Raw genomic sequence first — 17015 nt, 5'->3', positions numbered from 1 at the left:
ATTTTTGTTTACGCCAGCGCTACCAGCGGCCAGCAGATGTCAGAGTCACATGTGACTTGAGGAGGCGCGGTCCCACGGCTTGAGCAACAGGCGGTCATTTTGAAGAAAGAGGTACCAGGTACTGGTTTGTAACCGTTTTCTCGGCAAACGAACTCGCTCTGATCGTGTGCAAAAATAGCCTATATGGTAACGGATGAAAATATAGACTATTTTTGCTAACGATAACAAAGGTCAAGACTTTATCGTTCTCGAAGATGACTGTGAGACGATCATTTCTGGTAAGCGGAGCGATCAAAGGACGTGGTGATTTCAAGGTCAGTAACATATCGATATGCTTCTTCCCTTCTTGGCTGGTTATTTCATGACGTTTCCATTTATTACAGAGTATTATCACCTTCTTAACATACGTTACATACATCTTATTTCGTGAAATCTCGAAGTGAATTAGGATCAGAAGCCATTTCATTTGTTTAACTTCAGTCGATTGCGGCATGTCTTGTATCGATCGGTTAAAAATTAATGGGCTTGGAAGGCCCGAACGAAACCACATCAGCCAACTTTTCATCGGATTTTCGACAAAATGTACTTTTTTGTCTGTAGTACGTTAACTTTATTTTAGAGGAGGCTCGATTGCAACTCAATCGAGCCCTTTTCCGGCGCATGTTTCTTATTTTGATCTCAAAAGTAATTTCTGTGCGAAAATGCCATAGTGCTCATAACACAGAAGTGACCCTTAAAACAGGGCTCTATTTCAAACAAGATACAACTATGCACAATTTAATCTGGTCACAGAAGACTTAAACAAAAGGTGGCAAACATGAGGCTTAATTTGCATGTACTGTAGTTTTTAAGTCGAACCTCTATTACACTGCACTGCACTGTCACCCTCTGGCGGTCAATTGTCAAAATCCAAAATTTCTTTCCTTTATAACTGTAACATTTTGACCTTTTTTAAATGGTCACCTCTTTTAAGCGGTAGTGGTCATCCTTTACTAAATCCCAACAAGCTGTTTTTATACTGTGTTGACCTGTTTTAAACGGTCACTTAATAAAAGGAATCCACTCCAATATTGCAACAAATGGCATTCCAGGCAATTGAATTTGTTGCAACCTACCTGAATGCTGGCTATAGGATCTTGGCATTAATGTTTTATTAAACCATTTCTATACCATGGTTTTATTTGTCAAAGCATTTTATTGCTGCAGTTTTTTTTCTGAGCAAGCAAGTGATTTGTACATGGGTGGGGGTGATGTGGGATGGTATAAGACAGCAAGAGATGGCTGTACAGTGTAAAGTTTGTGAGGGGATTGGGGTGGCCTGATTTTTACTGGGTGTTTTTGGACTCATACAATATGATTCCCAGAAGTAATAATTATTGTTTATGTTTCATGTTCAGTCTAAAGCAGTTGGTTGAGATTTAGGTGACTTATGCCTATTGCTCTAGGTTGCACTGACTGCAAAGCTGGCAAAATTAAGTGTCTGTGGTTGACACTGATTTGCAGGTGATTTCGTGCAATCAACAGTGTTATAATATGAACATTTCACATACAGTCTGTAAAGTCTGGTAAACTGCTAAACCCACTACTTGTAGATGCAAAACGCAACCTGATAAAACTCAGCCTCACAGATTGTGTAATGCTTTGTATATTATTCTTTGTACATGGAAATTTGCACTTAATCTGACTAAGAATAAAATTTTTTGTAATTATTTTTACAGATTACCATCTTCATGTATAATTTTCCATGTTGGGAACACCATTCTTGATCAGGTACAATACATGCAAGCTATATTTTAGTGTAAATGAAATCATGTTGTGGTTTTTGTTTGAAATACATGTACACTGTAGTTTAAAGCAGTTTAATTCTAATAGTTTAATTGTTCCAGCTCAGTCAACATTAGGTTTTTGTTTAATTTCCTGCCCATTTGAGTTTCCTGGACTCGCGGGCCAGTTTTTCAAATTAAGTAATGTTCAAGGTCCATCGCTGAACTGCAGAAATTTTTAAAAGTATGAATACACTGTAGTGTATTTTGTTTTTCCTGACGCAGTCATTTACATACATTTATCCCATGCCATAGAGAATACAGCCAATCAGAAAGTTAGAAACCTATTGCATATTTTGTGGTATGCAACCAAAAAAATCCTGGTGTTCCTCGCAGCCTAAAAATTTTTCCCGCCAAAAGATTGATTGAAGAGCCTATGACAACTCAAAATTTTCACTCAGAAAAAATGACTGCCAACAATGACTAAAACATGGAAGAAGAATACCCCAGTTTTGACCTTAATTTTGAATTCCTGGAACCAGACATGAAACAGGAAAGTTACAGTGCAGATCAGAAATAAGCGAACCAAAATATGCGCCTAAAATGCATGTAATGCCCGTATGCATATATACGCATATGCGTATTGACATGTCGTTAAATGAGTGGCATGGGATAAATTACTGTAGTTATGCAGTGCTTTCTGGTGGTACATGTAAATCAAGTTGCTCATAGGATAGTTCACGGTATACCACTCGAAAGCATTGCATAACCAGCATGTAATAATGGGAACTGACTTACAGTACATGTACAGTGTTACATGTACATGTTAATCACTAAAATGATATACATGTAGCAGTTCTTGAACTGACTGCAGTGTGCACTGTACATGTACTGTAGGTGTGAATGCTCTATTACAGTATGCCAATCTTCATCAATTCATCAAAAAATAATTTCTATTTGGTTAGCCTGAGTGAACGGGTATTGTTGCCCGCTTCTGTTCATTTACCCGGTCTCCCAATGAAAGCTGCATCTGAGTAATAACCACAGAAATTCTGTAATGTCATGATGTAATTTCTACATATACCAGGATCTGGGTGGTTAATCTGATTGGTTGAAGAAAATTTCCTAAAGGAACTTGTCCATGGCTTTTTGTTGTGGTGTGTCAAACTGCTAGGAAAATATAATTTGAAGATAAGAATATTATTTTGAATTGTCCTCCAATCTACAGTGTACTGAGTGAAAGGTTTTTTACCATTTTAAGGTGTGTCAATGTTTGAGTTTGAAAAAAAGGCTGCAGGGAACTTGCCAGCAATATTTCTTATAGTTCTTCTAGTTTGTCAACCAAATTGCTATTTGCCAACAATGCGGTGTACAAATAAAAAAAAATTAAGATTCTGTTTCTTCCTGTTTTCTTGTTTGTGGAGATGATACTAATTGTCTTGTTGGTGTTGAACTATGCCGTAAACACCATGCCAAGAGCAAATTATCTTTATTCAAAAATAAAGACTGACTCATTGGACTGACAAAAAGCTTTAATTCAGTAAACAAGAGGGTATTTTACTGATTCCAATCTTTGGAGTTTAATTGTTTTAGCAGCCATTTAGTGGCAGGCTCAACATACATTTGTAAAGATGTGGCTGATTTTCTTTCGGTGATCTTGAAAACTGACATGATGGTTATAATTATGATTCTGTGGTGCCTGATCTGCCATACTGGCCTTTTCTGCTCTTGTGGAGCAACTGCTGCAACGTCTGTTATTGATCTTTCCTTGAGACACACTACATGTATAAATCATTTTCTTGAAACTATAAAAAACATAGCTCGTGAACAGGCTGCCAAGTGGGGTATAGGGCGAAGACAAAAATGGTGCTTGGAGAGGGAGTAATAAAGAAGGGGAGTGAGCTTCTGGACATTCTTGTCATGCCATGAAACAAAGCAGCTGAATTCTACTGGAAGTTGATGGTCAAAGGCTGTCAAATCATACTTTCTGTAAACTTGGAGCTTTACAAGGTTAATGGTTTTGAAACCTCTCTTTAGCCATTGGCAGTCAGTAGTTTTACTTTATGTCTCATTTCTTTGCCAATTACTACAAAATTCCACAGCTTTGAACTGTTTTGATACCATTCAAAAGAATGGGAGCTATTCTCTGCTACACTGTAGGCATGTGATACTGAAGAAGGGCTATAACGTTTTGACTGCTTGCATGTCGAAAAAAAGGTACACATGTAGCTTTTCTCTGCTAGGCATGTAATATTGATAAAGGGCTTTAAGGTTTTGACTGCTTGTATGTCAAAAAATGGTGCACCTGTAGCTACATGTACATGTTTTCTCTGCTAGGCATGTAATATTAATAAGGACTTTAGTGGTTTGTCTGCTTGCTAGTTTTGCTTTGAATAGTGTCCTTTAATGGTTTTCAATTTAGTGCTGAAAACCTGAGAGTGTATTATTACTCTGACCATTCACAACAGACATAGACAGCATTTGGTTTGGCTTCCCATTGTCGAAGAACAATAATAATTGCCAGTGATGTGAACTTTGCCACCAAATCATAGAGCACAGCTGGTGTAAAGCAAAACCAAGGCAAACATGAAATTGCTTTGGGCACTCAATTGAAAACTGCTGAAAAAATATTACCTGTATTCATATGTCACTTGTCACTAGGACCAAAGAGCACAACCTGTGGGTGCATCAAGCCAACAACAAACTCTGAACCCTCCACAATCCATACATGTACATAGTAATCCCAGAAGTTAAACTCTCTTGTTTATTATTACTAGATTCACCATGGTACATGTACATGAACAAGGCAAATGGAAGTTGAAGTGAAAAGGCAGGTGAAAAAGAGCACCACAGGCAGATAAGTCAATGCTGTATAATGTAATGTTAAAGGGACACAGTCACCTTTGTGACCACGCTGACCTGGACACTAGTTTTGTCAGTTTGAAAAGCGTCTACCTCAACCGCCTGCGTCGACTAAAATAGCAAGAGAAATCAATCAAAAACATTGGAGAGCAAATCACTATGATATACATGTATATTTGGAAAATCGCATTTTCTCAACCTGACGATAGGTTCGTGCGGAGAGAATCTTCGTAAATGATTCAAACTTCCCGTCATGACGGCATGGTTTGGAGCTCTGACGAAGACAAGCTTCGGTACACAGTCGATTATCTCCTCGACAAGGACAATCTGTAGTAGTGCCTTGTTTTCTACGGGTCAAGCAAGCATTCTTGCAATGACATGGGTTTGGTTCCTAAATTTAGATAGAGGAGAAGCTGTCGAAACGAAATTATGAAAGCGAAATATATGATTGAAAGCAGAAATAAAGCTTACCGGTCGTTTCGCTACAAAGTAGTTTTGTTACACTGCAGTTCAGTTGATTCGCTACGTTTTAAAATTGACATATTCTGTAATGTTTGAACTCAACTTGCTTCTCATGCAAAAACGTAGAAACAGCTAAGATAATTTTTCACACGACTGGATACCAAAATAACAGTTAAATGATTCTCTGACTTTAGAGGTACAGTGTGTATTCATTGACTATTTACTTTCCCTGGACAAGTCCATCAGTAAATTATTCCATGGTATCAAAGAAATGAGTGTTCTAATAATTATGACATTAGGTCTATAATCACTATAATAATTTTGACTGGCAAATACTTCGACTTGACAAGATTTGACTGTTTAAATTTTTCAAAGGATGCGTTTCTCAGTGCGAGGGCGTGCGATGAAGTGTGATATGCAAATCAGCTAAGAAATGGTATCTAATGCGCATGTGCACCAGGTGACTGTGTCCCTTTGATACATGTAATTAGGATAGTTCCTAAAAGGTGATTACAGTTGGTAGTTTCACATCTGATCTAAGATATCAGAGACTGATCATGAAGTAATTCTAATTTATTGGTCACGACCAGCACAAGTTGAACAGTTTAATGAACTAATTTGTGCTGGACAAATTCCATGCTTTTGATAAAATTATATTATTTTAGAATCTACAGCTGCTGAAAGAAAATTCAAATTCAAATTTGCCATCAAACCAAATGTAGAATTGTTTATCTTTGTTACCCAATTAAACCTGTTAGTATACCAGAGTTTTCCAGGCTTTCTCAACATTGCATTAAAGCCTGGAAATCCTGGTTCTTGCAGGGTCGAGTCTGGTTAAACTCTGGTAACCCTGGTTATTTCTAAAACGGTTATTTCTAAAACCTGGGTTAACCAGGTTTTTGCAGGACCAGGGTTACCAGACTTACCTAGAAAACCAGGGTTAACCAGGCTTTTTTCACATAGGGTTCAAGCCTGGTAAGACTGGTTCTTGAAAACTCTAGAGCCTGGTTAAACCCTGGTAACCCTGGTTATTTACGGAACCCGGGTTGCCTGACTTACCAGGGTTACCAGGGTTAGCCCGGTTGACCAAGACGTCTGGGAGCCTGGTCATACCCTGGTAACCCTGGTTATTTGCAAGACCAGGGTTACCAGACTTACCTGGAATACCAGGGTTAACCAGACTTTTTGCACATAGGGTTCAAGCCTGGTAAGTCTGGTTCACGAACCAGGATACCCCGGTTTTTTTACCAGGCTTGAACCAGGGTATAACCCTGGTTTTACCAGGCTTTTGTCGCCAGGGTATGGCAAATAATCACGACATTTCAATTTTATAGCACATAGGTCTTAATGGATTTCCATGTTGTTTCCATGCGAGGAAAGAAATTAGGATTAAGAATTTTTATTTCCGTCGCTGATAAAAATATTGAAAAAAAACAACATTCACTTGGAGTTTCTAGTTCAATAACCGTGTGTGTTACCCGCTGTTGTTTAATTAGACCATGCATAACTATAATTGAGCGTTGAAGTATTATTGTAGCCTGCGCCAGCCTTTTGATAAACTGTTATTCACCTGTGTTGTTTTGAAGGTTATTAATGTTGTAAAAGCTAGATTCCGTTTCCTCCAATTATGTTTCAAAGAGCGCATAAGTTAATGTTGTGTTCGACTTTTAATGAAAATTACCTAATCGTGTCGCTTCTGTAGTTTGTCATAAAAACAAGCGCTTTGTAAAATATTATTTGGTGACGTTCTGGTTACGAAGTGGATTAAAACTCGGCCGTTGGACCAAAGTTCTGTTTGCTATTGATGTCTCCGAGTTAACGTTCTTGTAACAGATCCGGGCCTCTTCGCAGCCAGCGAGTGTGTTTCCCAGGTTTGCAGAGTCTCGCCCAAAGATCTGTTTAAGAGCTTCCCCAGGCCAAAAATGTGCATCCATGGCAAGAAAACTTTGAACTTTCATATAATATATTTAGCTAGGTGGATGTATTTGATGGTGGAAAACACGGTGGTATTATCTTTGGCAGTTGGTATCACTTTTCATATTGGAATGGTGTTAAATTATATGTTTCTTGCATCGCGCACGAAAATGGGAACAAAAACATTTCACAAGGGAGTAGTTGCAATCGAATTTGAAACACATTTAGCTTAGGGTTATTCTAATTATTCTAGAAGCTTTATGACTTGACTGATGGGTTCTTAGTATGACACTTACCCACATTCCAGCTTTGTATTTATCACCGGGACTCAGCACAGAGGTCAACAAGTTATTTCCTGGACAAGAGTTATTGTTCTTTCTCTGACCAGGTGGAACTTGGCATGTGAGCGTTGTATCTTGTAAGCGTGTTCCCCCTGAAAACCATTCAATTCGGTATGTCACATTGTCCCACATACCAATGCCATTAAGAAGTTCGACTGTACACACCAACGAAACACCGGTAGGATCGTTTTCTTTTTGTTCTTTGGTTTCCTCTTCCTTGAAGGTGATGTTTGGGGTACCAAGATTTCTACTACTGAATTCTTGGGGAAATTCTAAAAACAGAAAAAGGGGAATAAATAAATAAATGCCTATTAAAATAATCTTCTAACTTAGTTACTTGATTGATTGATTGATGGATTGATTGATTGATTGATTGATTGATTGATTGATTGATTGATTGATTGATTGATTGATTGATTGATTGATTGATTGATTACATGTAATTCCTTAAAAGAAATATCTTAGTAGAATCGTAGATCAATAAATAAAGAAATCAGTCATGGGCGAATGTAATCCAAAAATCACTATTTTGAATGAGGGAGGGGCTAATGAAACAATTTTTGGTTTCAATTCTCATCATGGAAACATATTAAAGCGGCAGTGTCTCCTAATTTTTATGTCGCTTTGAAGAGCCAAAAAATATAATTGTCTGGTAGTAAACTTTCAAATAACAGTTCAGTTTTGTTAACAATAACCCTACTGGTACAGAGAGACTAATATCACTCATCTTTGGCTGCAGATGGCTAGGTAAAAATGAATTGCAACTTGAAAAATTGGCCATTTTTTTTTTCAATTTCCTTCTGATTATTTTGGAAGAATAGTGATTATACTTTATTCTTCCTCGGAGAAATCATTTCATATTTTCCTTCCGGTGCCGTAATTATATGTTACCAAGGAGTGGCCCTTAAAGTACGTTCATTTTGCTATTCAGTCAGCTGCTTTTCGTTTTCGTGTTATGCCCGCTAGAAGTGGTCGTTAAGCTATAGTTTCCAAATCTGGTATTCAGACCATGAAATCTGCGCATAACGGGGAACGGAATCGGTCGATTAAAGGCTGGAAAATGAGCAATACTCAAGATACTGCGAGAAGAATTTCATCAAACGGACAAAAACCGTTAATTTATTTCCGTTCATTGGTAGGTTCTCTGCTCCTCTCGCCAGCGTTCAGTTATTTTATAGGGTAGGTGCCTCGAAAGAAGCGAAAACAAAACATTTAAACAAGTGTTAACACAACTCCAGACAATGGAGTAATTTTAAGAAAGCTTTATTTTGTGTGATTTTCATTTTTTTTTTTTTTTTATGTTTAACTAGGCAATTTTGAGATTTCATTTATATGGACCATAATTGCAAAGCCACAAATCAACATCATCTTCAACTACAGCTACTGATCATTTTGATGTTACCCATGATTCAAATGGTTGAACTTTTCCGTTCCCAAGTCTACGCACACCAGGAAGGGAAATGCCGTTCGATCTTGATAAATCACGATCAAACCAGAGAACAGATGATGATGAGTTAATCCATTACGCTAACGTCAAACTAAAAATACAAACAGCAAAATAACTCTTAAGAACGAACGCGAAACGTGTATACTAACGTGCAAACATTCACAGAAATAAAATATATAATAACCGAAAAGGGCTAAATAAAGTGGAAAAGGAGACAGATACAAGCATCTCATCGACTATTCTCCTATGCTCTTGTAACGACGACGAAAAAACAGATCCAACTCAATAAAATTACCCACAACGCAACTGTTTTCGCAGGGACTATGTCAGCAGCGGGACATGCGCAGTAGAGTCCGTGCGTTCACAGAACCACTTTGAAATCGTTGGCCCAACTTTTTCAAATACCTTCGGAGAGTTCAGGAAGCTGAGGTCCTTTTTCATCTACCTGAATCGCGGTCATCTTCGGAAGTTAGCTAAATATTTTATTTACAAACGTTCCTGGGTAATTACAGAAGCTGTTTGTTGCAATATTTCTGAAATGGTTTGCTCTTGGAGGTCTATTAACGTGGATTTGTGATGTCCACTCGCAGCGGCCGTCGTTCTGGCTGCGGCCGAAAAAGAATTTACGACAACAACGGCACAAAATTAAAACATAAAGTTGGAATCGAGGACATCGAAGGATTTGCTTGCGGGATAGTTATTAGTATTATTAGACCTCGCTTGACCTCGATATTGCTAGGCATTGACATATGATGGGTGTAAATCAGACATCAATACAAATACTGCTTTAATTGCTTTGACAAGGCGAACCTTTCTTCGTGCCACAATTAAATAAATCAGTTACGTGCAGTGTATTTTCGCAGTTTTGCAGGGGCAACCGCAGGTTTTGGACGTAGTTTTTCGAGCACAAGTAGCTTTGCAATTGCAAGGAACGGCATATAAACAAAAGAGAGAAGAGAGGATATTCAGCGGATAAACTCTTTTATAGAAAGTTTTTCAGATCGCCGGTTATAATTCGAACGTGAGAGCTCTATCGTTTCTTGGTTTGTCTCTTAGAGCAATCTCAAATGCAAAGTAGACACTCGCGGAAACAAATCGGTAAGATCTTTTCGTTTGCGAAGGATTCAACCTTCGAGCACAATATAATGGCTAGCTAGAGAAAGTACGAATGGATACAGATACTCCAAAGGTACTCAGCTATCATCGTATCAGCTTTTATGGCTTGAGATTGGTTGATTTCGATCCATTTTGGTTATTATTTCCAATTCACAAGGTATGAGTGCCTTTGTTGCTGTTATATATAAAACGAAATGTCAGAAAGTAAATGATTTATTAAAGTTAGAGAAAAAAATTGGTTATTGGTGCTGTCATATTATATCAGCAAAAAGGTTTCGTTTTCGGGATCGAAAATTTATGTTCAAGCACAAGCTTTCGATTCCCTCACGGAATATTTGTCAAATGGTGTTGGACATTTTATAAGAGCATCCGGGTATGTGTCAGTATCCCCTATAATTGCCAACTTCTATATGGAGCATTTTGAGCTTGAAGCTCTGTCAACTTTCGCCAGACCGCCAGAGATCTGGTACAGATACGTAGACGACACTTTCACCAAGCCACACGACGTACACCAAGCTACATATGACGTAGGCAGCTTCACGGATCACTTTAACTCAAGAGACCCTTACATCCAGTTCACCATGGAAACGGAAACTGACGTAAAGTTACCCTTTTTGAACACATGTGTGTCAACGTCAAGGAAGGCGGTACGACAAAGGTTACCGTTTACAGGAAGCCCACCCATACAAATTTATACCTTAACTTTGGTTCCAATCACTATTTGGAACACAAAAGATCGGTAGTAAGAACTCTTTTCCATCGGGCCCGGACAGTCATCACAGAGAACCAGGATAAAGAAACCGAAACGACTGAAAATGACCTGCAAGACCCTTTGGGGTCAGATTTAGAAAACATGTGAACAGTACAAGAGCGTCGACGACTGCAGTGGATGACCACCTAAGGAACACGAGGCACGCGCTCGATCTTTCTTCCTCTTTAATTGTTGTAAGGGAAAACGACACCTTCAAAAGAAGAATTAGAGAGGCTATTGAAATTCATTACCAGGCTTTGACATTGAATCGCGACGTTGGATGTGAGCTCCAGTTGATCTACTGGGATGTTTTTTAACGTGATATGTTATCAACTCACGTAACAAAAACGTTGAACACTATTTGACAAAGATTCCGTGAAGTAATCAAAAGCTTGTGCTTGAACATAAAATTTTGATCCCGAAAACGAAACCTTTTTTGCCTACATCATCATCATCATCTCACATCATTCTCATTTGGTCACCAGGGCTAAAAAATAACATCACATTCCTTTTATTGTGCACATGCCACTCTTTGACATTCCAATCTTTGCAGTCTGCAGGATGTTTGTCCCATGAACCTAGTTTAATGGCCTTAGCTCTCACGAGTCTCCTATAGCCCAGTGGTAGATCATCCGAACTAGTAATCAGAAGGTCTTAGGTTCGATTCCTGGTAAGCTTTTTCCAGGTAAGCTTTGCTTTTGGTTTGCTTGTTTCTTGTTTCGTTTTTGTTTTGTTTTAGGAGTTGTTCTTACAAATAAACTACACCTCAGATTTTAAGCGAATTTCTTTCGGCAGAAAGGTGCGCCGTATCTGCTGATTTATATGGTATTTACTAACCAGTACAATTTGGAGGTTGTCCTGTTTCTCCTTAAGGGCAAGGTTCTTTGTAGCCTGTTAAAACAATAACATATACACTGTTCTTTTTAAAGCTACAGAATCACTTATATTTGATTAAATCGTTTACTTAATTATTTTTAAGCGCTAGAACGTTTCCGTTCCTTTTGCTCAATACAGGTAGCTCCACCTCCCCCTCCCCCCCCCCCCCCCCACCCATCCTCTAGGAGACTGGCGAGCTATAAATACGAGCGAAATAGTAACGTTTTAATAGCGAACATGGAAGCGTCTCAACACATCTTCACAACCAGTACCCAATGCTTTAAAGAATTTGATGAAAATCCACGCAGTGTTTAGATTAAATTGCACGACAAAATTTCCATAAGAATGGCTAACCCTCCATCCCAAATGGCTGTAGTACCGTTGGATAATAGCGTGAACAGGCTATCAAGACAATGATCTTGACACCTCTGAACATAGAGCCCTTCCACCACCACTCGTAAAATACAGAAAAAATAAAGCCTTCCCCAAAGAAAGGGAACGACCTTCAAAGCCCTTCACGAGGATCGGGTAAAAGCAGAACAAGATCTATGACCTGTCTAATAATAATCTGAACTGGCTGGCTATGGTAATTGAAAAATTAATGCGAGTTATGACAATCTTCACTTGGATATTAGAGTTAATTGTCAGTTTCCACAGAGGATATTAGTTGTGTGTAACGGAAATCAATCTTCAAACGCGACATTTGAAACTTGGGTCGATTAGTGAGAGAATTGAAGCATACAATGGGGAAAAACAAATAAAAGATCACTTTCAAAAGTACCATTTGACTTGCTTGCTTCACAGACGGAACAAGAAATCCGTGTTAAATTCGTAAGTGAATGTCGTACCCCTCCCACCATCAAAATTGCGCGAGGTAAGAGGAATAACGGCTAATTTTTGGAGTTCAAGTAAAGTAAGGCATGTGTCTTCAGTTATTTACTCAAAAAGGCAAGAGGGTGGCCTATCTCCTAAAGATTTAGCCATAACATCGTAACACTTAGGAAGCGCAATGTGCTTGTAAATGTCAACACACTGGCGTACGTATAAGCAAGTATGTAAACTAGGTCACGTGACCTGTTGCGGCCACAAAATTGATGGAAACATTTGAACAAAAATGGCACCACTTTTTGTTTCCTCCTGGAGGCTGTCCGTAGTTTGTAAACTTTAGGCACTTCATTTCATTCAGGCCTTTTAAATATATCTTCTATTTTGAAAATAAACTGCTATTTTTACTAATGCCCAGTTCCTTAAAAGTAAAATGAACCTCGATTACTTGTGAGCAAAGTTGGTATGATGTTTGTACGGCAACAGTTTTCAAGCTACATCTGCTACCATAGCAAAGGTGAGGCTCTTTATTTTAAATAACGTTGACCATCTCGCAGTTTAGTCCGCAGACATTTTAGAACGTAACTTTCAGGATTTGAACCAATCAACCTAGACAACTTGTGGGAAAAATTTGAAAGAGGGCATCCGTGTGAACTTTACGAATACCAAGCTTTAGGGTCACTACACCATTTTTTTTTTTTTTTTGTAAATACACGGCCTTATTTTACTTTGTTAAATGTTTTACTGGCGAATCGCCGGGTTTAGTTAATTGATTCACATTAGGGAAACTCATTTTTATAACCCTTTTCGTTATTTGCCCTAGGCCGATTAAAATAAGTCGGCCTCGCAAAAAAATTTACAGATTTAGTAATAATAACGTCTACTGTAAACTAGCTATATAGTTTTATTTCTAGAAGTAATTTGCTTTTAGCGAAATTCAAGAAAATATGTTGCCTCTTTCACCTATCAAGTAAAATGGCCGAAACACTGTCTACTTCATTGACCTTTTAATACATTTTAAAATGATAAAACAAAAGGCCGCATATATATTTTTGTAACGTCTAATAAATTTTCTTACCTTTAGTTTAAGTCATAGGTTCTTGTATATTAATAGACTGAAGAAATGGTGATGAAATGATGATGTAAACAACAGATAGCTAGATTGCTTTCTTTAGCTTGGTGTTTAAATTATATAGAATTTCAAGTTGAAAGTACTAGAACTCTGGTATTTGTTTGCCAACTCTAAAGCCGCAAAGAACTGTCATTTTGACATGCACATTCATCCATCCAGTTGTTTTATTGCAAAGGCCAGGTTTGCAAATATTGATATATATACTGTCAACAACGGCATGGTAGTCAATTTTAATTTCATCCTTTTTGTTTGTGTTGAGGACAAAATTATAATTGTTTTATAATTTTTGTATTTACGACTTCGCCTACAGAGAACTTTTGATCCATATAAGGCACAGTATGATTGGGTATTTTCACAACGCGGAATAGACAAGCTTAGTATCGATGCCGAGTACTTCACGAGTTCATACATGCCATCTCACCGATTTCAATGAAACTTGGCCAGATTGAAGGGCCTAACTAATAACTTCAAAAGCCAAAGTAGTTTGATATTTGGAATTTTCCGGGGGAAGTTAGACTACCCACTGCTTTTTTGTTTTACAAAATCTCCCATAAAGATTACTCTAAAACGGGTAAAGTGAGGGGCTCCTAAAGCTTGTAGAATTTATCTAATTCTATTGTGGCTCCACATGAGCACAAGTACATACTTCATGAGTTATAATTATGTGCAGGAGTCTCAGATTATTTGATTATATTACCTGTCAATCGATGCAAGTTAATAATTAACTAGGTAAAATAGCTTATCGAAATTTGGTGATTTGGGGGCCAAATATCTCCAATCAGGCGATCCGCAAAAATTAGTTCCCGCAGGAAAAAAAAAAAACGCAAAATAAAAGGTCGCAAAAATTGACTCCTTTCAGTCAAATTAAAAACTCCGCTTTTACACTATAATAGACTTGTGCCACTGGGGCGATATACATTGAAACAAGAACATTGGAAAAAGCAACCAGAGCTTAGATACACACGGTAGTCTGTATCGCAAACAAGACAATTTGTAAAGCACAGAAAATATCAAGTGTACAGCAATTTCAGTACATTAGATTGGCACGAATGGGTCATCTGAAGAAGCACCATTTCCTAGATAGGGCGTAGTTTTACATTTTAGCAGTTAGTGGTTAGGTCTCAAAGTTGTATACTACATCTTTCACTCAAGAGCCCCTCTGTATGCCAAGAGAGGTTTCAGCTACGGTAATTGAAACATTCATATTGCTTTCTTGTAAAATAATATACGGTAATACCGGTCGTGGTAACCGTTTTAATGAAACAGTGTTTTGTTGTTTTTGTTTGTTGTTGTTCAGTCCCTTTGCGCAGTAAGGTATTACAGTGATGTGTCTCTAATATGTAAGTAGAATGAACTGTGACTCAACATCCGTACAATAAAAATTGAAAATATTAAGGCTTCGTCCACTTAAATGTTCTACTGCTTTAACAAAGAATCGCAAAAATTAGTTCCCAGCAGAAATTTCCGTCATCTCGAACCGCAAAAATTTGTTCCCACAAAACCACAAAAACCGCCAATCCGAAAAATAAAACTCCCGCAAAAATTTTCGTGCTACACGGTATTTTCGAACTCAAATATTATTCACAGCCAAAAGCTAAATTCCTAAGTTTATGCTTAATGCATGCGCGAGCCAATTACAACTTTCTCAACTCCAGCGACACAAAACTCGCTGTTTTAGCTAATACTTTACTAACAAACGGAGCGTTTTCAAAACGGTCTCCACTTTTGAAACCGTTTTCGAAAGTCCCCGTTTTTTATTGGCGTTTTCGGGCGTTCTAGTGTGGTTGAAAGGCGAAAGCGTATCAAAAAGTATGCGTTTTTAAATAAAAACGCATTAGTGTGAATGGGGCCTTAAAAAGGTCACAAACAAAAAGTTTTCAGATAGCGTCTTGTTTAAGCCGACAGATAGAACTGATTCAAAGTTAACAGTAACGAATATCTAAATAATCTTCTCCTCAAAAATAGGGCCATTCACATCGAAATATTACAACTATTGATATATTGATGACGAGGAAGTAACTCACCGGCGCAATACGCCAAAGGACAGGAGTAGGCTGGTCCTAGGTAGTAAACGTAAAATTCCGTGCAGTTTCGAACCTTCATGTTTGACTCAGTATGACCATCACCATTCATATCATAAAAATTGATGCACGCCTTGCGATCAACAGTTCCATTGCTAACGAGAGGGTGGTTTCCTTTCATCCAAATAGGATGATCGGTGCCGCAGTGGTATTGATCCACCTTTGATGTGGGCATTTTTCCCCGACGAAGCTCGTAAAACGGTACCATCCTCTTGTCAGGGCCCTGTCGCAGATTGGAGTAACATCTCGTATTATTTTACTTTTAGTACTACGCCGAGGGTCGTTGATTTCCGCGTATCCTCCTGGCGAGCAGCAACTGTCGGCGGTGCAATTACTTCCCTGTCCCGACGTTAAAACCCCACAGTAGAGAATTATACCACTTGCAAGGTACAGGCAACAATAAAATCTTACAAAACTGAATGCCATTATTCGCTTAGTCTCTTCGAAATAGTGTTGAATTTAAAGAAACTGTGGCGCTAATGATTCTATGACTCACGTTAGACACTTAATGATATCCACCATGTGATATTATGTACATATATCACCATGCGCTGGACCTCGTAATGGCTTTAGCGGAACTAATTTAGAGGTACTATTCCACTAATCGCCTAACACAAAACTTTGTGGCACGTACTGGAGAAGAATAATTCGTAAACTTGAAACGTAATTGATTCGCGCTGTTCCATCAAAAGGTCAGTGGGCATTGTAGGGAAGTGAGGAAATTTAAATATTGTATAGCCAGATTAAAAGTTATGAGGAAAGGCATATATAAGGCTATATAAGTCTAAACTCAGTGGCTGAAAAACATGGGAACAAAGAGTTCAAAATGCGGAACAGGTTTTACTAAAAACCGGAGGTCTCCGTGACATTGTTTTATAATAAACTGAATATATGCATGTTTTAAGTAGGTCTGCACCTAGTTTTACTCTTGCAAAACTCTTATAGCCCACTTTGAAAAAGAGTGATGGCCTGGGTCGAGAGTAGCTGCCCAAGCGATTGTGGGAAGGTTTGGGGGGACGTTGGCTATTATGTTCGCATTTTTGCGTCCCCCCAAACAATCCCACAATCACTTGGGCAGTTACTCTCGACCCAGGCCATCACTCATTTTCAAAGTGGGCTATTACTAGTCGTTATCGACCATACACTTCATTACTTTCGCGTACACCGCATTACTTCCTCCATCCAGTGCATTTCAGTTTCCCAATCATATATCAATCTCAGATACAACAGTGTCCTACGTGATGGTCGAGAATCAATGTTTTGTCCAAAAACAAAAAAAGACTTGCACATGGCCGCTTATGGCTTTAAATGGCGTTTGTCATAAACAAGTAATACCAATAAAAAGCATAGGTTGCAGCTATACCAAGGAAAATAAATTAGCTCATTGAGCTTGTAGCCACATTTTTCTTTTGTAAACCGTTTATTAATTTAGCGCCGCTATCAAT

The 17015-nt window shown here is 38.2% G+C and overlaps 1 protein-coding gene across 1 annotated transcript; it reads right to left on the bottom strand.

Moving 5' to 3' along the window:
* Positions 1-7300: 7300 nt before the first annotated feature.
* Positions 7301-16317, bottom strand: LOC146454858 (oncoprotein-induced transcript 3 protein-like). The gene is made up of 3 exons (XM_085095268.1): positions 15514-16317; positions 11494-11547; positions 7301-7614 (listed from the first exon to the last, which is right to left on the bottom strand). The coding sequence occupies exons 1-2, from the start codon at positions 15776-15778 to the stop codon at positions 11525-11527; spliced, it is 288 nt and encodes a 95-aa protein (XP_084951394.1). The 5' UTR covers positions 15779-16317; the 3' UTR covers positions 7301-7614; positions 11494-11524.
* Between the last annotated feature and the right edge of the window lie 698 nt (positions 16318-17015).

The sequence above is a fragment of the Pavona decussata genome, unplaced genomic scaffold (genome assembly GCF_977016875.1).
Source record: "Pavona decussata unplaced genomic scaffold, jaPavDecu1.1 SCAFFOLD_300, whole genome shotgun sequence".
NCBI classification, from domain to species: Eukaryota; Metazoa; Cnidaria; class Anthozoa; order Scleractinia; family Agariciidae; genus Pavona; species Pavona decussata.
This window is presented reverse-complemented; position numbering and strand designations above follow the sequence as displayed.

What these genes read in the sequence shown, in the direction of transcription:
- LOC146454858 (XM_085095268.1), bottom strand. Translation starts at nt 15,778, where the DNA reads ATGGTACCGTTTTACGAGCTTCGTCGGGGAAAAATGCCCACATCAAAG. An exon ending in TCCTTTGGCGTATTGCGCCG is followed by an intron (nt 11,548 to 15,513) that starts GTGAGTTACTTC and finishes TTGTTTTAACAG; the next exon opens with GCTACAAAGAACCTTGCCCT.